The sequence below is a fragment of the Heterodontus francisci genome, chromosome 23 (genome assembly GCF_036365525.1).
Source record: "Heterodontus francisci isolate sHetFra1 chromosome 23, sHetFra1.hap1, whole genome shotgun sequence".
NCBI classification, from domain to species: domain Eukaryota; kingdom Metazoa; phylum Chordata; class Chondrichthyes; order Heterodontiformes; family Heterodontidae; genus Heterodontus; species Heterodontus francisci.
In genome coordinates this window covers 55,696,016-55,711,835 of record NC_090393.1, presented here as the reverse complement: position 1 = coordinate 55,711,835, position 15,820 = coordinate 55,696,016, and the positions used below count along the sequence as shown (strand labels likewise).

Sequence of the window (15,820 nt, the reverse complement as noted above, 5' to 3'; positions counted from 1 at the left end):
AGCATTCCTTGTTTATATTATATTAAATGTTGGTGTTCAGAGGGATCTGGGTGTCCTTGTACAAGAAACACAAAAGGTTAACATGCAGGTACAGCAAGCAATTAAAATGGCAAATGGTCTGTTGCCTTTATTAGAAGGGGTTGGAGTAAAAGGTAAGGAGTTACATTGCAATTGTACAGATCTTTGATGAGGCCGCATCTGGAGTATCATGTACAGTTTTGGCCTCTGTACCAAAGGAAGGATATACTTGCCTTAAATGAGGTACAACAAATGTCTGCTAGATTGATTCCTGGGATGAAAGGGTTTTCCCATGAGGAGAGACAGAGTAGAATGGACCTACACTCTCTGAAGTTTAGAAGAATGAGGGGTGATCTCATTGAAACATACAAGATCCTGAGCGAAATTGACAGGGTAGATGCTGAGAGGCTATTTCCCCTGACTGGAGAGTGTAGAACAAGGGAACTTTGTCTCAGACTAAGGGGATGGCCATTTCAGACTGAGATGAGAAATTTCCTCATTCAGTAGTTGAGAGTCTCTTTGGAATTCTCACCCGAAGTGCCACGGTTTCTCAGTTGTTGTGTATGTTCAAGACTCAGAGCAACAGATTTTTGGATGGTAAGGGAATCAAAGGGTATGGGAATCAGGTGGGAAAGTAGAGTTGAGGTCGAGGATCAGCCATGATCTTATTGAATGGCGGAGCAAGCTTGAGGGGATGTACAGCTTATGCCTGCTCCTATTTCTTAGCTTATGCTTCTTGTAATCCCATAGCTCATTGTCCCAAGCACATAGTCACTGCGGGTCACTGGTCCAGTCGCCATGTCCCATTCCATACCCATTACTCAAGATCCACTAATATATATATTGTGCATTATCCACCCCTAATCCCAATCCCTCTGAAAGCAGAGAGGTCGCTAAACTCCATTACTGTCTATCTGGATACCCAGGCAGACCTCTGTAACCCATCACCACTCCTTTCAACTCCCTGTGGGGATTCTCTGTCCCATTACCCATTCTGGCTTTTGGACCCCTAGATCTCCAGCTCCCCTTCCATTCATCTCTATTCCAGCCCAGACTTCTATCTGTGCCATAATCCCATTCACCCTCTCTGACAGCTGCAGTCACCTCAACCCTCCTGCAACTCCCAGCCGTTCCCGGCTTCCTGCCTCCACCATCCCGTTGCCAGTCCGAGCTCCCCGTCATTGCACAGCCCACGCTCCTGCTCACCATTGTGATGGACCCAAGCAGGTTTGAGCAGCTTCATGCTGGGCCGCGATGCCTGGGGCTCAAGCTGCACCTCACTCGGTCCCGGCGTCCCTGTCCCAGGGTGGCCCCAGCCTCTCACTCCGCTCCCGCCGGAAGGGAGCAACACACTCAGCGATCCCCGGAAAGCCGCGTCGCGACCGCAACGCTCCGAGGAAAAGTCGAGGTCAGGATAAACGTTCCGGTGCAAAATATAACTGCAAAACATGATCTATTCAGTAGCTTCACTTAGTCCGTGAGTTTTGACTTTCAAATTCATCTTTAGTTATTAATTTGAACACATACTAATCTAATTGCTTCATTTATTTGGATCTTTTGTATTAGGTAGATAAATGAAAGGTTTGTGACCACTCTCATTGTAGCTTACAAATCTCTTACAGGGCTTGGCAAGGTTGATGCAGGAATTTTGTTTTCCCTGCTGGGAGGAACTAGACCAGGGGACACAGTCTCAGAATAAGAGGTTGGACATTTAGGATTGAGATGAGGAGGAATTTTTTCACTCAGAGGGTGGTGAATCTATGAAACTCTCTACCCCAGAGGGTTGTGGAGGCTCTGTCATTGAGTATCTTCAAAACAGAGATTGACAGATTTCTAGATATTAAAAATATCAAGGAATATGGGGATTATGTGGGAAAATGGCATTGAGGTATATATCAGCCATGATATAGTTGAATGGCAAAGCAGGCTTGAGGGGCCGAATTCCCTACTCCTGCTCCTATTTCCAATGTTCATGTTTTCAGTAACTCCCCACCTTTGCTATTAATCGTAAGTGAGAAACTTTGTCAAAAACCTGCTGAAATGATTGCATTCTATCGTGAAAGGTGCTATATAAATGCAACTTTATTTATTGATACAGCACTGAAACAGGCCCTTCGGCCCACGTCTGTGCTGACCAACAACCACCCATTTATACTAACCCTGCAGTAATCCCATATTCCCTACCACCTACCTATACTAAGGGCAATTTACAACAGCCAATTTACCTATCAACCTGCAAGTCTTTGGTTGTGGGTGGAATCCAGAGCACCTGGCGGAAACCCACACAGTCACAAGGAGAACTTGCAAACTCCGCACAGGCAGTACCCAGAATCGAACCCGAGTCCCTGGAGTTGTGAGGCTGCAGTGCTAACCACTGTGCCGCCCCGAAGAACTTTTTCCCTTTTGGGAAAACAATACTTTTTCCTATATCCATGCTGCATGCCTTTAACACGTTTTATTTTTCAAGTGTTTGTCCACTCAAATATCTCATTGTTTCACAATATAAATGAAGTTATTAAATCCCATTTTATTTCAAGACTTTGAATGTTTGGTGTATAGGAAACATGTCCTGGATGCTCCAGTCGGCTCTCGGCCTGATGTGAGTGTTGGGCCGGGGAGGGAAGAAGCCCCAGGTCAGTGAATTGACTGTCGGATATCTGCATGTGAGGGTTGTGAGTGAGTTTGGGGGTCAGGGTCAAAAGTGTCAATCCCACGTACAGACAAGGTGCCCCTCAGATAAAATTAGGTGTGCTAGTTGCAGATTTATTTTATTAAAAGAACAAAAAGCTTTGTGTTGTTAATAATCTTAATATAATTTAGAAACAAACTTGCAAAAATGTTTAATAAAAACAAAAAGTGCTGGAAAAACTTGCTGAGTTTTTCCAGCACTTTCTGTTTTTATTTCAGATTTTCAGCATCCGCAGTATTTTGCTTTTATTTTAGAAAAGCGTTTAATTTAGTGTTCCTGCGAAGGTCCTTGACCTGAAACGTTAACTCTCTCTCTCTCTCCAGAAGCTGCCAGACCTGCTGGGTTTTCCCAGCACTTTCTGGTTTTATTTCAAATCCTTGACTGTGTGGGCTAGGAACAATAGTCCTGCATTCTGCACTCAAGTCGGACTGCATTCCTGTGGGGATGGATTGCTGTTGCTGGTAGTGGTGCACCGTTGAAGGTCGTTCGGGTTGTGTGGAGACAGGGAGCGGCGGGGGAGGCTGTTCGTGATTGTGAAACGGGCAGCGAGACACCGAAATAGGGGTAGGACGAGGAGAAAGTGTCTGCGACCGCTTTTCCGCGGCCCGGCATTTGAAACATGTCCTGGATGCTCCGGCCGGCTCTCGGCCTGATGTGAGTATTGGGCGGGGAGGGGGAGAGGCCTTGGGTCAGTGAAGTGACCGTCGGATATCTGCATGTGAGGGTTGTGAGTGGGTTTGAGGTCAGGGGAGTTTCACTGGTCAAAAGTCTCAATCCCATGTACAGACAAGGCGCCCCTCAGTAAATGAAAGAACTTGCATTTACGTAACACCGTCCACAACCTCTGGACGTCCCAAAGCGCTTTACCGCAAATTTAATACTTTCTAAAGTGTAGTCACTTTTGTCATGTAGGACACGTGGCCGCCAATTTGCGCACAGCAAGATCCTACAACCAGCAATGTGATAACCAGATAACCTATTTTTAGTGATGTTGGTTGAGGATAAATAATGTCTAGCAGAAATCATGGATTAGTGCCATGGGTTATTTTGCATCTGCTTGAGAGAGTACACTGCATCTCTGCTGAATGCCTCACCTAAAAGGTGGCACCTCTGGTAGTGCAGCACTCCCTCAGTATTGCACTGGAATGTCGGTCTGTATTGTGGGCTTGTATCTCTGAAGTGGGGCTTCAACTGACAACTCGTGATGCTCTGACTTGGAGGCAAGAGGGCTACCACTGAGCCAGAGCTGAGGCTTGGTGGAGGTGACTGAATGCATTGCCGTAAAGGCAGCTTTTCAGCAGGGTCGCGAAGGGAGGAACGTAAGGAGGATGAGAGGGAGTTTTGAGGCAAAGCCTTGCCACTGATGGGAAGTTCAGTGGAAGGAAAGGGGAATGAGCTTGGAAGAGTTTTCAGAGATAGTTTGGGGTGGGTTAGTGGAAGCTTTGTAAAGAAAGACAAAGATCTTAAATTCAATTTATTGAGGAATGGTGATTCAGTGGAGGATGGGAGTGTTGATGAGTGAATGTTTAGGTATATGTGCTGGAGTTTATATACAGTGGAACACAAGAGGCTGGCTAGGACTGAGTCACAAGAGTTAAGCCTGAAGGTAACAAAAAAAAATGAAGGCAGGTTTCAGCATCAGTGAGGTTAAGGCAAAGGCTAAGCTGGACTATGTTGCAAAGGAGAGTAAGTAATTGTTGTTGGTGAGGGATAAGGGTTGACTCTCAGCTCCTGATCAATGAAGAGACTGCAAGGTTCCGCCAGAGAGAGCAGCATCAGGTCAGTGATACCAGACTTTTCAGTGGGGCTGAAGAACTTTTACCGCTGTTAACTTGGAGAACGTTCCATTTTATCCGAACAAGCATATTGAATGTGGAGTCGATGTTGCTGGCAGAGCATGGGCACAGCCCAGTGTCATCTGCATCCATGTGTTGACAGACAGAACTGTGTTGTTGACTTGTTGTTGGTGGCGCAGTGGTTAGCACCGCATCCTCACAGCTCCAGCGACCCGGGTTCAATTCTGGGTACTGCCTGTGTGGAGTTTGTAAGTTCTCCCTGTGTCTGCGTGGATTTCCTCCGGGTGCTCCGGTTTCCTCCCACATGCCAAAGACTTGCAGGTTGATAGGTAAATTGGCCATTATAAATTGCTCCGAGTATAGGGAGGTGGTAGGGAAATATAGGGACAGGTGGGAATGTGGTATGAATATGGAATTAGTGTAGGATTAGTATAAATGGGTGGTTGATGGTCGGCACAGACTCGGTGGGCCGAAGGGCCTGTTTCAGTGCTGTATCTCTGAACTAAACTAAACTAATGGTTTAAAGCAGACTTTATTTCAGGATTTCTCAGAGGCCAGTTTTTGACTTCCTCCACTTTTATTGTCTGAGTTAGATGCAGTTGCTCAGAGGAAGGATAACTTTATTAAAACAACAGCTGTCAGACTCCAGTACAAATGTATGGATCTCATAACTGAAATCTAGAATATTATCTTTCCTTCTCTTCCAGTCCTCGTGCAGTGTGGAATGCTTCAGTTCGAAGTAGTCACTGGCAGATGTCCCTGTTGGCGCTCAGAGAATCCTTACCAATGAGGTACAGTTTATGATAGGACAGGCTGGAATTCTTCCTGCCTGTGTTGGTATAGAACAGTACTCGACCCATTCTATTCTGGGGCTCAGCTCCTCTTTAATGTGACAGTCTCTAGATCCAGCTAGGCTGCACATTCAATTACAATATTTTATGCAAATACATTGACATCACCTATGATTTATATTTGAAGTTATTGTGAATATAAGTAACAAGAAGTATTGAACAAAAGGATAACCACTGCTATTATATAGATAAAAAGCAACAAAAAAGTTGCTGATGCTGGAAGTCTGAAACAAAAAGAGAAAATGCTGGAAACATTCAGCAAGCTAGTCAGCATCTGTAGAGAGAGAGAGAGATCATAAGAAATAGGAGCAGGAGTAGGTCATTCGGTCCCTTGATCCTGCTCAGCCACTCAATAAGATCATGGTTGATTTTCTACTTCAGCTACACCTTCCCGCACTATCCACATTTCCCTTGATTCCTTTAGTAGCCAAAGGTCTGGCGATCTCTGACTTGAATATACTGAACGACTGAGCATTCACGGCTCTCTGTGGTAGAGAATTCGAAGGTTCATAATCCTTTGAGTGAAGAAACTTAGTCCTAAATTGCTGACCCCTTATTCTGAGACTGTGACCCCGAGTTCTAAATTCCCCAGCCAGAGGGGAGTATCCTGCCCAGCATCTACCTTGCCACTCCCTAAAGAGTTTTATATGCTTCATTGAGATCACGTCTCATTCTTCTAAACTCTAGGGAATAGGCCTATTCTACTCAATCTTTCCTCACAGGACAATTGCCTGGTCCCAGGAATCAGTCTAGAGAACCATCATTGCACTCCCTCAAAGTCAAGTATATCCTTCCCGGTCTCACCAAGGCCATATACAATTGCCATAAGACTTCTTTACTTTTATACTGCAATCCCTTTGCAATAAAGCCGAACATACCATTTGCATTCCTAATTGCTTGCATATTAACTTTCTGTGATTCGTGTACATGGACACCCAGATCCCTCCGAATACCAACATTTCCCAGTGTCGCACCATTTAAAACGTATTCTACTCTTCTCTTATTCCTGCCACAGTGGTTAGCTTCATATTTCTCCACATTATATTCCATCTGCCATATTCTTGTCCACTCATTCCAACGGTCTAAATCCTTTCTCAGCCACTTCGCGTCCTCCTCACAGCCTATTTTTCCACCTAACTTAATATCGTCAGCTTACTTAGATCCATTACATTCAATCTTCTCGTCTAAGTTATTGTTATAGATTGTAACTAGTAAAGCCCATGCACTGACCCTTGCGGTACCTCACTAATTATAGCTTGTCAACCTGAAAATGTCTTGTTTATTCCTACTCTCTGTTTTCTGTCCTTAACAAATCCTCAATCCATGCTAATATAGTACCCCAAATCCTAAGAGCCCTAATTCTGCAGCACGTTATGGAATGCTTTTTGAAAATCCAAATATGCAACATCCAACAGTTCCTCCTTATCTACCCTACTAGCTACATCCTCAAAAAACAAATTCGTCAAACACAATTTCCCTTACATAAATCTATGTTGATTCTAGCCAATCATATTATGATTTTCTAAGTGCCCTGTTATTCACTTCCCTAATAATCAATGCTTGCATTTTCCCTACTACTGATGTCAGGTTAACCTACCTATAGTTCCCTATTTTCTCTCTCCTTCCTTTCTTGAATAGCGTGGTTACATTTGCTATCATCAAGCCCACAAGAACCATTCTAGATTCTTGGGAATTCTGCAACATCAAAACTAATGCATCCACTATCTCTGCAGCTACCTCTTTTAAAACCCTAGGGTATAGGCCATCAGCTCCAGAGGATTTGTTGGCTTTTCGTCCCTTTAATTTCTCCAGTACCATTTCTTCACTAATATTAATGTCCTCAAGTCTCTCATTTCACTAGACCCTTGGTTTCCCCATTATTTCTGAATGTTTTTTGTGTGAAGACAGATAGAAAGTATTTGTTTCATGTCCCTGCCATTTCTTTATTCCCATTATAATTTCCCCTTTCTCACTGACAGACCCATGCTGCTAATCTCTTTTTTGCATATCTATAAAAGATTTTACCATCTGTATTTATGTCTCTAGTTAGATTATGCTCACATCCTATTTTCTATCTCTCTCAATTTCTTGGTTATTCTTTGCTAAATTTTAAAATAATTTTGACATTTTGGACTCCAGCCCTTTGGAGGCGAATAAAGGAACAAGCATTTCAATTAAATCAGAACTAAGAGCGCAGTGGAGGGAAATTGTTAATAGAGACATGTTGTCTTTTCATTTTGCGTTCATCAGGACAATCCGCAAGAACACCAATGTAAGGGAAAACAGCAACTTTATACCGTATGAGAAGAGAGTGCTGATTGGTTGGCAAGTGAACTCTGATTGGTAGAGACATTGCCAAAGAGAATTCACCAGTTTATGGTGACTGACAGTTAACTTCCAAGCTTTGTTTGAAATTTAAAGCAGGCAGCTTGACTCTGATTGGTCAAGGCATTGCCCTGAGGAATGAACCAGCGAATGGCTGTCACTTATTTTATTTAGCTGAAACAGGCGCAATGTGTGTACCTGTTCTTTCTGTCTGCAAAGAACAGGGCCCTGTGTATTAATATATGTAGCTTCCAGTACGTGCAAATGCACCACACTGCAAGCCCTACTGACAATCTTAAATTGCTTGTCAGCATAATTCTTTGCACACTGAGGATTATTTAGCAAATGTTGTCCAATCGTGGAATCACATCTAATGTTGGACACTGTGTTTTAAGTTTGGCAAGCACGGGCTGGTTGGGAACGGCCCGTAACTTGCCTATTGTGAACAGCAGAAGGGACATGTTTGATATGATCCGCCAGTCTTTGGGACGTACGGCCTATATACCTAGCATTGAAATTCATATATCAAATTACTCATTTATGTGATAGGCGGGACGTCTTTCTGGCTTGAGGGCAGTGTCCTGTTAGTGGCGAACACCACACGTGTTGCTACTGCATGACAGCAGCATGAAACAGCTAGCTTCACCTGTTGCTCAGACTTTTGGGATACATTGCCCTTTGAGGGTAATTTGAGGTAGACTGGGCACTTTTCAGGGCCAGTGTGATGCCTTCAATCAGAGTCAAGCTGCCTAGTTTAAATTTCAAACAAAGCTTGGCACTTAACTGTCAGTCACCATAAACTGGTGCATTCTTCATGGCAACACCTCTACCAGAGTTCACTTGCCAACCAATCAGCACTCTCTTCTCATGCAGTATAAAGTTGTTGTTTTCCCTTACATTGGTATTCTTGCGGATTGACCTGGTGAGTGCAAGACGAAAAGCTTTGACAACATGTCTCTATTTTCAGCAATACTTAAGTTCTGTACTACCAAATGACTATAATCTATGCTTCATGATATCAAATCCAGGCCCTGTCATTTTGAGCATCAGAAATTTTCTCTGCCTGTTTATATAAAATCCCTCCTTTTACTTCGTGTATTAAGATGAAGTAAGAAAAGTAGAAAGAGTGATTGGGCTGTAAAACTGCCAAGATAAAGAAAACAGTACGAGCGACAATTTAGAAAGCAAAAATAAATATCACTGTAGCTCTTCTAAGTTCTCTCATGTTTCCTTTTCTTCTATTTTGGCAGTTTTACAATTCTTCACTTTTTTTTATTTTTCTTACTTTATCTTCCTAGTAGTTTTGCCATTGTCTAATTTTGGCTTGTCCTTTTCTCTGACTAAATACTCCCTAATGTTTTGGATCAATCTCTCAGCTGATCTTGGTTTGTCTTTCACAATCCTCCATCGTATCCTCCATTTTCAGTTGGTTCCCTTCAACCCAATACTTTTCAAAAGCTATGAAAACAGCTCCTCTTTCTCTTGTAAATTCTGTCCTAATACTTTCTTTAAAGCTTTTGAGAGTTGAGTTACTCAGGTTTATAACATAGTAACAAGAGCATCAATGGAACAAACATGATGAGAATGATCATGGTTGTTCTACTTTTGATCTGGTTGCCTCTGTTATGTACCACAGGAGCACTATGCTTGAATATTTCAGTGAATCAGGTGTCATTGTCTTTGACATCGCCAAAGTTTTGGTAGAGTCTGTACCATTCTCTTCTAAACAAGTTTCAACCATATGCAGTCTGCCTGGAACTATATCATAGCTGTGTATTTCCTTATCTGTGCTGCAGTTGAAGGCTCACCCTCTGACTCTTTCACCATTAACTCGGAGGTTCCCCAAGGTTATGTTCCTCTTTAAACAGTGACCTCCATTCATTATCCAACCCTACAGACCCTTTGACTGATGATTTCACTCGACATTCATTAACTTTCTTTGGAGCATTTACCTTCAATGCTCACACCTTCCATCCTCACCCAGTACAATGGCTGAGTCACTACAATTTGATATCCTCTTTCCCCTTCAATTGTGCAATAACATTTTTTTTTTCTCCAGTTTTACAGAAATCTAATTTCCTAATTTTTCTCCTAAATCCAACCTGCAGCTACGCTTCTAACCTTTTAATGGCTCCGCCGCTTGTCATTCCAGCATTATTGGCTTTGCTGTTTCGGCTCACTGAAGCTGCCTCTGAAGGGCTTGCTTCCATGTTTAGTCCCAAATAATTTATTCCTCAACAATTCTTACTCCTTCAGAAAGTCCAAGTCCATTCAAAGACCATTACTGTTCTTGTGCCCTAGCAGACTCTTCCAGCACCCCTCATGAGCATGGATATGATACAGGAAAAAGCATGTAATCTGAAAGTAAAAACAAGAAATGCTGGAATCACTCAGCAGGTCTGGCAGCATCTGTGGAAAGAGAAGCAAAGTTAACGTTTTCTCATTTGTAGCCTCCAATCTATATGTCTGCCCAACCTCTCACGTCATTTTCTATTCTTGCAGTATTAGTATGGCCAGCTCTCCTCTCAACATTTCTTCTAAGCTCCAAATATGCCATTGTGCACGTTTCCTCCTCCAAACACCTCACTGTATCTAAATCAAGACTCATTGAACGGAATCTTACTCAAACTTATTGTTTCCCTAGACCTCAAAACTGTGGAACTTCTTGCCTCCCTCAAGTCATTCCTTCCTTGAGCTTTTTGAAGCCTTGCTGAAAGGGCAGAACCCTTGTGTGAGGTATTCCTTCGTCATGGAATTAGTCTGCCAACACTCATTATCAAGACTTGTACATGTATAGTGCCCTGTAGAGAGAGGTACTGATAGCTGGCCAGTGGCTGTGCATTAACACCTCAAGTATTAAAATTCAGATCCTCCTGTTCAAATTCCTCCATAACCTTTCTCCTCCCTTTCTCTGTACCCTCCTGCAGTCCTACAACCCTCCAAGAATTCTGTGTTCCTGCAAATCTGGTGTCTTGTGCATCCCTCACTTCCTTTACCTGTCATTGGCAACCTTGTTAATTTTAGTTGTCAGTTTTTACTAAAATTATCAATAGCAGGAATTTTATTTCTACACTCCTGCTCCCCACCACCCCCCAGAGCATCAATTTCTAGATGTCTTATTCTAACCCTCCTGACCAGGATAACAGGGTCAGATGTACCTTCTGTTAAACTGAGCATGGTGGTCTCAAAAGACCTTTATCTTTAATCCTTCATTCAAGGGCAGAAATCATTGGTGACAAGAGTACAGCAGAGTTTTGCTGTTGTTTTAACTAGTTCCAACCCTCTCCGCCTTTTTCTCCTCCTTCGGTTCAGCGACAATTGTTGTCTGGTAACGCTCCTTGGGAAGTTGTACTGCAGTAAAGGTGCAATATAAATGCAAGGTGCCCTAGGAATCAGTACCTGCAGCAGGTGAAAAAACTGACAAGAAAAATTCAACATGTATTCATGAAGAAGAATTTCGATATCAGTTTCTCTGTGTCAAGTTTGAAATCATTAAAATTGCCTGAATTACCACCTTGTGTACATTAGAGTCATAGTTTGAAAGGATAAATTGTACAAAAAGAACATACTTTACATTGTACACAGATCAAAGAATGACTGAATTCATTAATATTGGCATGTAATACTTTTGGGAACTAATACTGCAGAAAAAGAAAAGCAAAATACTGTGGATGCTGGAGATCTAAAAAGAAAATTGTAACATTACAAGAAGTGATGCACATCAACTTCTTTGCGTCCCAAATCCTCATCTTGCCCATGTTATGAGAGGAGCAAATTGGAGGCTCTGCATCCCTGGAGGAGAGTAACAACCAGGCTGCTTTCAACTACTTTGCATCAACTGCATTTACTGGCAGAGGTCAGGAAACGGAATGTATGGGTGAGCTGAGTTAATCCATCACATTTAGGGAATAGGGGATGCCAAAATAATGAGCAAAAAAAGATTTAAAAAAAAAACCAAAGTTGATGTGAATGGGTGCTGTGTTGGCACAGAATGTGCCTGGGCCTGCGATTTCTATCTGGCATAATCCCAGCTTTGACTGCTATTTCCCCTACTACAGGGAACAACCTAAGAAAGACTAGTGCATGAGGCACTGCTGCCCCATCTCACCACTTCCTTGTGGCTGAGTTACAGTGGCAGTAGCAGAAGCTGGAAACAGGTCTCCACACCACCCTGTTCCTGGGGAGAGATGTCTGGGAGACAAAGGTATAGCCAAAAATAAATTTTCAATATTTGTATGTGAATTTGTTTTGCAGAGCTGAGCCGAAGAAAAAGAAGAAAGTGGATCCCAGAAGAGAACAGGCAGTGAGAGACCGTCTGAGAAAGAGACTGAAGAAATTGGAACGTGTTCCTCCAGAGCTGATCCCAATCGAAGATTTCATCACTCCCACTAAGTTCCTTGATGAATCCAGGTTTGTGTGGTCTGAGACAGAAATTCAAAAGACTCGATAGTTACCAAAAGGAAACATGACATTTCCTCATTGTCTGGTTGGAGTGGGGAATTATGTTCCTCAGTGGGGGGTTTTCGAGTTTGTGTCATGTTTTTAAAATTATTTTAGTGAGAAAATTTCCAACCTTCCAAGATTTAAACATCCAAAATGGCTTACATGGCCAATACTCAAGACACAAAACTAGTATTTAGGAAAGGCCACTTTAAAAAATTTATTCATGTGGTGTGGGCATCGCTGCCAAGGGCAGCATTTATTGCCCATCCCTAGTTGCCTTTGAGAAGGTGGTGGTGGTGACCCACTTTGTTGAACTACTGTAGTCCTTGTGGTGTAGGTACACTGACAGGGCTTAAACAGCTAAGTGAGACCAGTGTACACTTAAATGCCTATTTAATCCAGATTTGGCTTCACGATGCTGCTTCTAGAAGAGGCTGTTTTTCATCAACTGTGTGTCTGACATGTGCAGAAACCTACCAATGTACTTATGAATATCCTGAGAAATCCATATAAATATTATGAAGTTTATACTTGTTATAATTGTGGATGAGAAGTGAAATTGTATGTGGAGAGGTCTTGTTGATGCACATAACATACAGTTACAGTGATTAATCCGAACACATGGCTAAATCCAGTTCTAATGCTGCCCAATGGGTTGAAAGGCTGGGTTGAAATTTGTTTTTTTATATGTTCTTTTAATAAGTACTTGCAGCTACTCATTCTGAACAGTTGTTTCATTATGGGATTTGTTTTGCTGTACCACTGGTAAAAATTTATTTTCAGACCTGGACTTTCTTTTCTTCTAATTGGATTATCTTTGTGTCATCACGATTATCTATCTTCCAGCTAGGAAAAGGCCACTGGGTCCAACATCTGGGCCAGGGAGAGCGGGATAATGGGATATGGTGAGAGAAAATGGAAAATGAAGTCAAGAGGGAACAGTGGTATAAGATGTAGGTGAGAGAGGTGGAAGCAGTGGGTGCAGATGAAGAGAGTACAGTGGATTTAGGGATTAGATGGCTAAAATGTTTGGCACACCCACTGGTCTGTAGCTTTTGTGTATCTTAAGTCCCAGCTTTAGCTCAACCGATGACCCTATGAGCTCAAAATCTAAGCAAACACTCCACTCAGATGCTGTCCTTTTGATAAGCCATTAAGACTGAGACTCTGCTCTCAGGTGAATGTAAAACATCCCATGGCATAATTTTGAAGAACAGGGGAGTTCCCCCCCCACCCCACCGGTATCCTGGCCAATATTTATCACTCAATCAATTAATTACCTGACAGTGTAACTAAACACTAACTATTTTGTACACAGCAATTAATAATTAGACAAATTACCAGCTAATCTGTTCTTGGTGATATTGTTTCAAGGACACCAGAACTCACTGCTGTTCATCAACTAATAGAAATGGGATTCTCCCTGATGTCCTTGTCAATATTTATTCTTCAATTAATATCACAAACAGATTATCTGGTCATTATCACATTCCTGTTTGTGGGAGCTTACTGTGCACATGTTGGCTGCTGCATTTCCTACATGAGAACTGTGGCTGAACCTCAAAAGTATTTTAGTGCTTTGGGACGTCCTGAGGTCATGAAAGGCGCTATATAAATACAAGGCCTTCTTTCTTAAATTAAGACATTGAACCATCTGCCTAAACCAGTCTCTAAATCCCATGTCTATTAATTGAAGAGCAGCGAGTTCTGGTGTCCTTTCTTAATCAACATCACCAAAAACTGGCAGGTCATTCGTCTCACTATTGTTTCTGGAATCTTGTGCACAAAATGGTTACTGTTTTTTTATTTATAATAGTCACTACACTTTCAAGTAACTAATTGTATGAAGCACTTTGGAGACATCTCTGAGAAATAGGATATATAAATGCAGATGACAGATTGCTTTGGTTCAGGTCAGACTGCAATGTGAACAATATGTATTAATAACTAAGCACACAGAGAGGCTGCAATAAAGTATTGTCTGTGGTGCCTACAGAGTCCGAGACCTTCCCAAGCTGACAATGGAAGAGAGCGAGCGACGAGCGCTTCTGATGAAGGAGTGGTCACGGTATAAGCAGAAAGAACATAAAAAGGAAGCTGAAATGATACAGTCCATGATTGAGGCACAGCATCAGGCCCTGCAGGAACTGCGGCTCGAATCGGAAGAGATGTACCAGGCTGCCATTAAACGGGACCAAGAACTGTTTCCATTGGAGTTACAAGGGTGTAGTTTTACTCCTCCCATAGCTGATTACCAAGCACCTGATGGAAAATACAGAGATATCACAAAAGTGTATACGCAGTGACGTGCCTGAGACCCTTTACACTACTTTTGGGTTGGACTTTTCAACTAATTTTTCTCAATAAAGTCAAGAATGACATGTATATGTACCACACCACTGCTGCATAAATCTGACCATCATGCTTCTAATTTACAAGTTCCCAGAAAAGATGCTGGGTTTTATTTGATTCGTTTTGTTACCTTCTCTATGCTGGTTGGCACTGTTACTGTATTGTGGTAGTATGCTGTCTGGTGACCAGGTATGCCACATTGTGGTAATGTATGGTTTTGAAACTAGTATGTTCTCAGGTGACTCCATTAGTGAGTACAGTAAAAAGGATGTGAATTCCTTCATAATGAAAATGATTGGGTTCACATGCAGAAACGTGGTGTTTTCCAATATCTGTATTGTTTTGGTACCAGTCACTTTATGCAAATTTACTCTTTGATCGACCCACAATTTTCTCCCTCCTTTCGAGGAGTCATTCCAGCAGATTTTCAAATTGCAATCAGGCTGTAAAACTGGCACTGCACATGAGCCGCCCATCATAGCTGCCGCTTTTCATTTCCAGTAAGGCTTTTAAAAGCATATTAAAAATAAAAGAATAATTTGAAGGTAGGATCATTAAGAGACAAAGAGGAAATCTTGTGCAGAATAAAACATTAAATATTTTGAATCAATTTTTTACAAATGATGGGGATCTGGAAAAATTGTTTGGGATAACCATAGAAAAGGAATTAGTTACGATAAGTGATAGTGTTAGCCAGTGCATTATCTTAATTAAAGTTCATCTCAAATTTTTGTTATGTTAGAGAGGCAAGAAACAATTGTGGGACAATATTTAGACAGACCAGCAGGATTGTTTTCTAAAGCCATGATGAATACTCTTTTATAAAGTACTGCACTTTGCAGAATGAATGCTGTTGAAGAATGCATGAGGGAAAGGGTAAAGCTTTCATTTACAAACACATTAGTGTTGATAACTTGTTACCTCACACCCATGTTTTGAAACTTGTATACAAGCTTTGAAAAAGCTCCCTTGATTTTAGCTGCTTCCTGTCGGTGGAATTATATTACCTCGTGTTGCACCATTTTAGTTTGTTTTTTATTCATTGATGGGATGTGAGCATCATTGGCAAGGCCAGCATTTATTGCACCTCCCTAATTGCCCTTGAGAAGGTGATGTTATTTGCCACTTATCAGCCTTCTTGAACTGCTTCAGTCCTTGTGGTATAGCTATATCTAAAGTACTGTTAGGGAGGGATTTGCTTAAGAAGCAACATCTTGTATGGACTAGTAGACCTGCAGCAATTCCATGAACTTGGGTTTCTCCAACGTTGTTTTTCAATGTTTTCACCTTTCCAACACCCTACTGGTAAGAAAAAAGAAATTGGTTCCCAAATTCCTCTTCAACTT

At 41.9% G+C, this 15,820-nt stretch overlaps 2 protein-coding genes across 4 annotated transcripts in view; one reads left to right on the top strand and one right to left on the bottom strand.

The window, feature by feature from the left end:
- The window catches only part of hira (histone cell cycle regulator a), a 110,889-nt gene extending 109,543 nt beyond the window's left edge, over positions 1–1,346 (bottom strand). For all 3 annotated transcript variants that reach the window (XR_010977292.1, XM_068055342.1, XM_068055343.1), the window contains exon 1: positions 1,225–1,346. Coding sequence is in view for 2 of the 3 variants with exons in the window: in XM_068055342.1 (XP_067911443.1) it covers positions 1,225–1,261 (37 nt within the window). In the remaining variant the exon portion in view is untranslated. The remainder of the gene's footprint in view (positions 1–1,224) is intronic.
- Positions 1,347–3,142: 1,796 nt separating this feature from the next.
- On the top strand, positions 3,143–14,560 carry mrpl40 (mitochondrial ribosomal protein L40). The gene is made up of 4 exons (XM_068055338.1): positions 3,143–3,361; positions 5,211–5,294; positions 11,934–12,089; positions 14,119–14,560. The coding sequence occupies exons 1-4, from the start codon at positions 3,327–3,329 to the stop codon at positions 14,426–14,428; spliced, it is 585 nt and encodes a 194-aa protein (XP_067911439.1). The 5' UTR covers positions 3,143–3,326; the 3' UTR covers positions 14,429–14,560.
- Positions 14,561–15,820: the final 1,260 nt, after the last annotated feature.

What these genes read in the sequence shown, in the direction of transcription:
- mrpl40 (XM_068055338.1), top strand. Translation starts at nt 3,327, where the DNA reads ATGTCCTGGATGCTCCGGCCGGCTCTCGGCCTGAT. An exon ending in AGAGAATCCTTACCAATGAG is followed by an intron (nt 5,295 to 11,933) that starts GTACAGTTTATG and finishes TTTGTTTTGCAG; the next exon opens with AGCTGAGCCGAAGAAAAAGA. An exon ending in AAGTTCCTTGATGAATCCAG is followed by an intron (nt 12,090 to 14,118) that starts GTTTGTGTGGTC and finishes TGGTGCCTACAG; the next exon opens with AGTCCGAGACCTTCCCAAGC.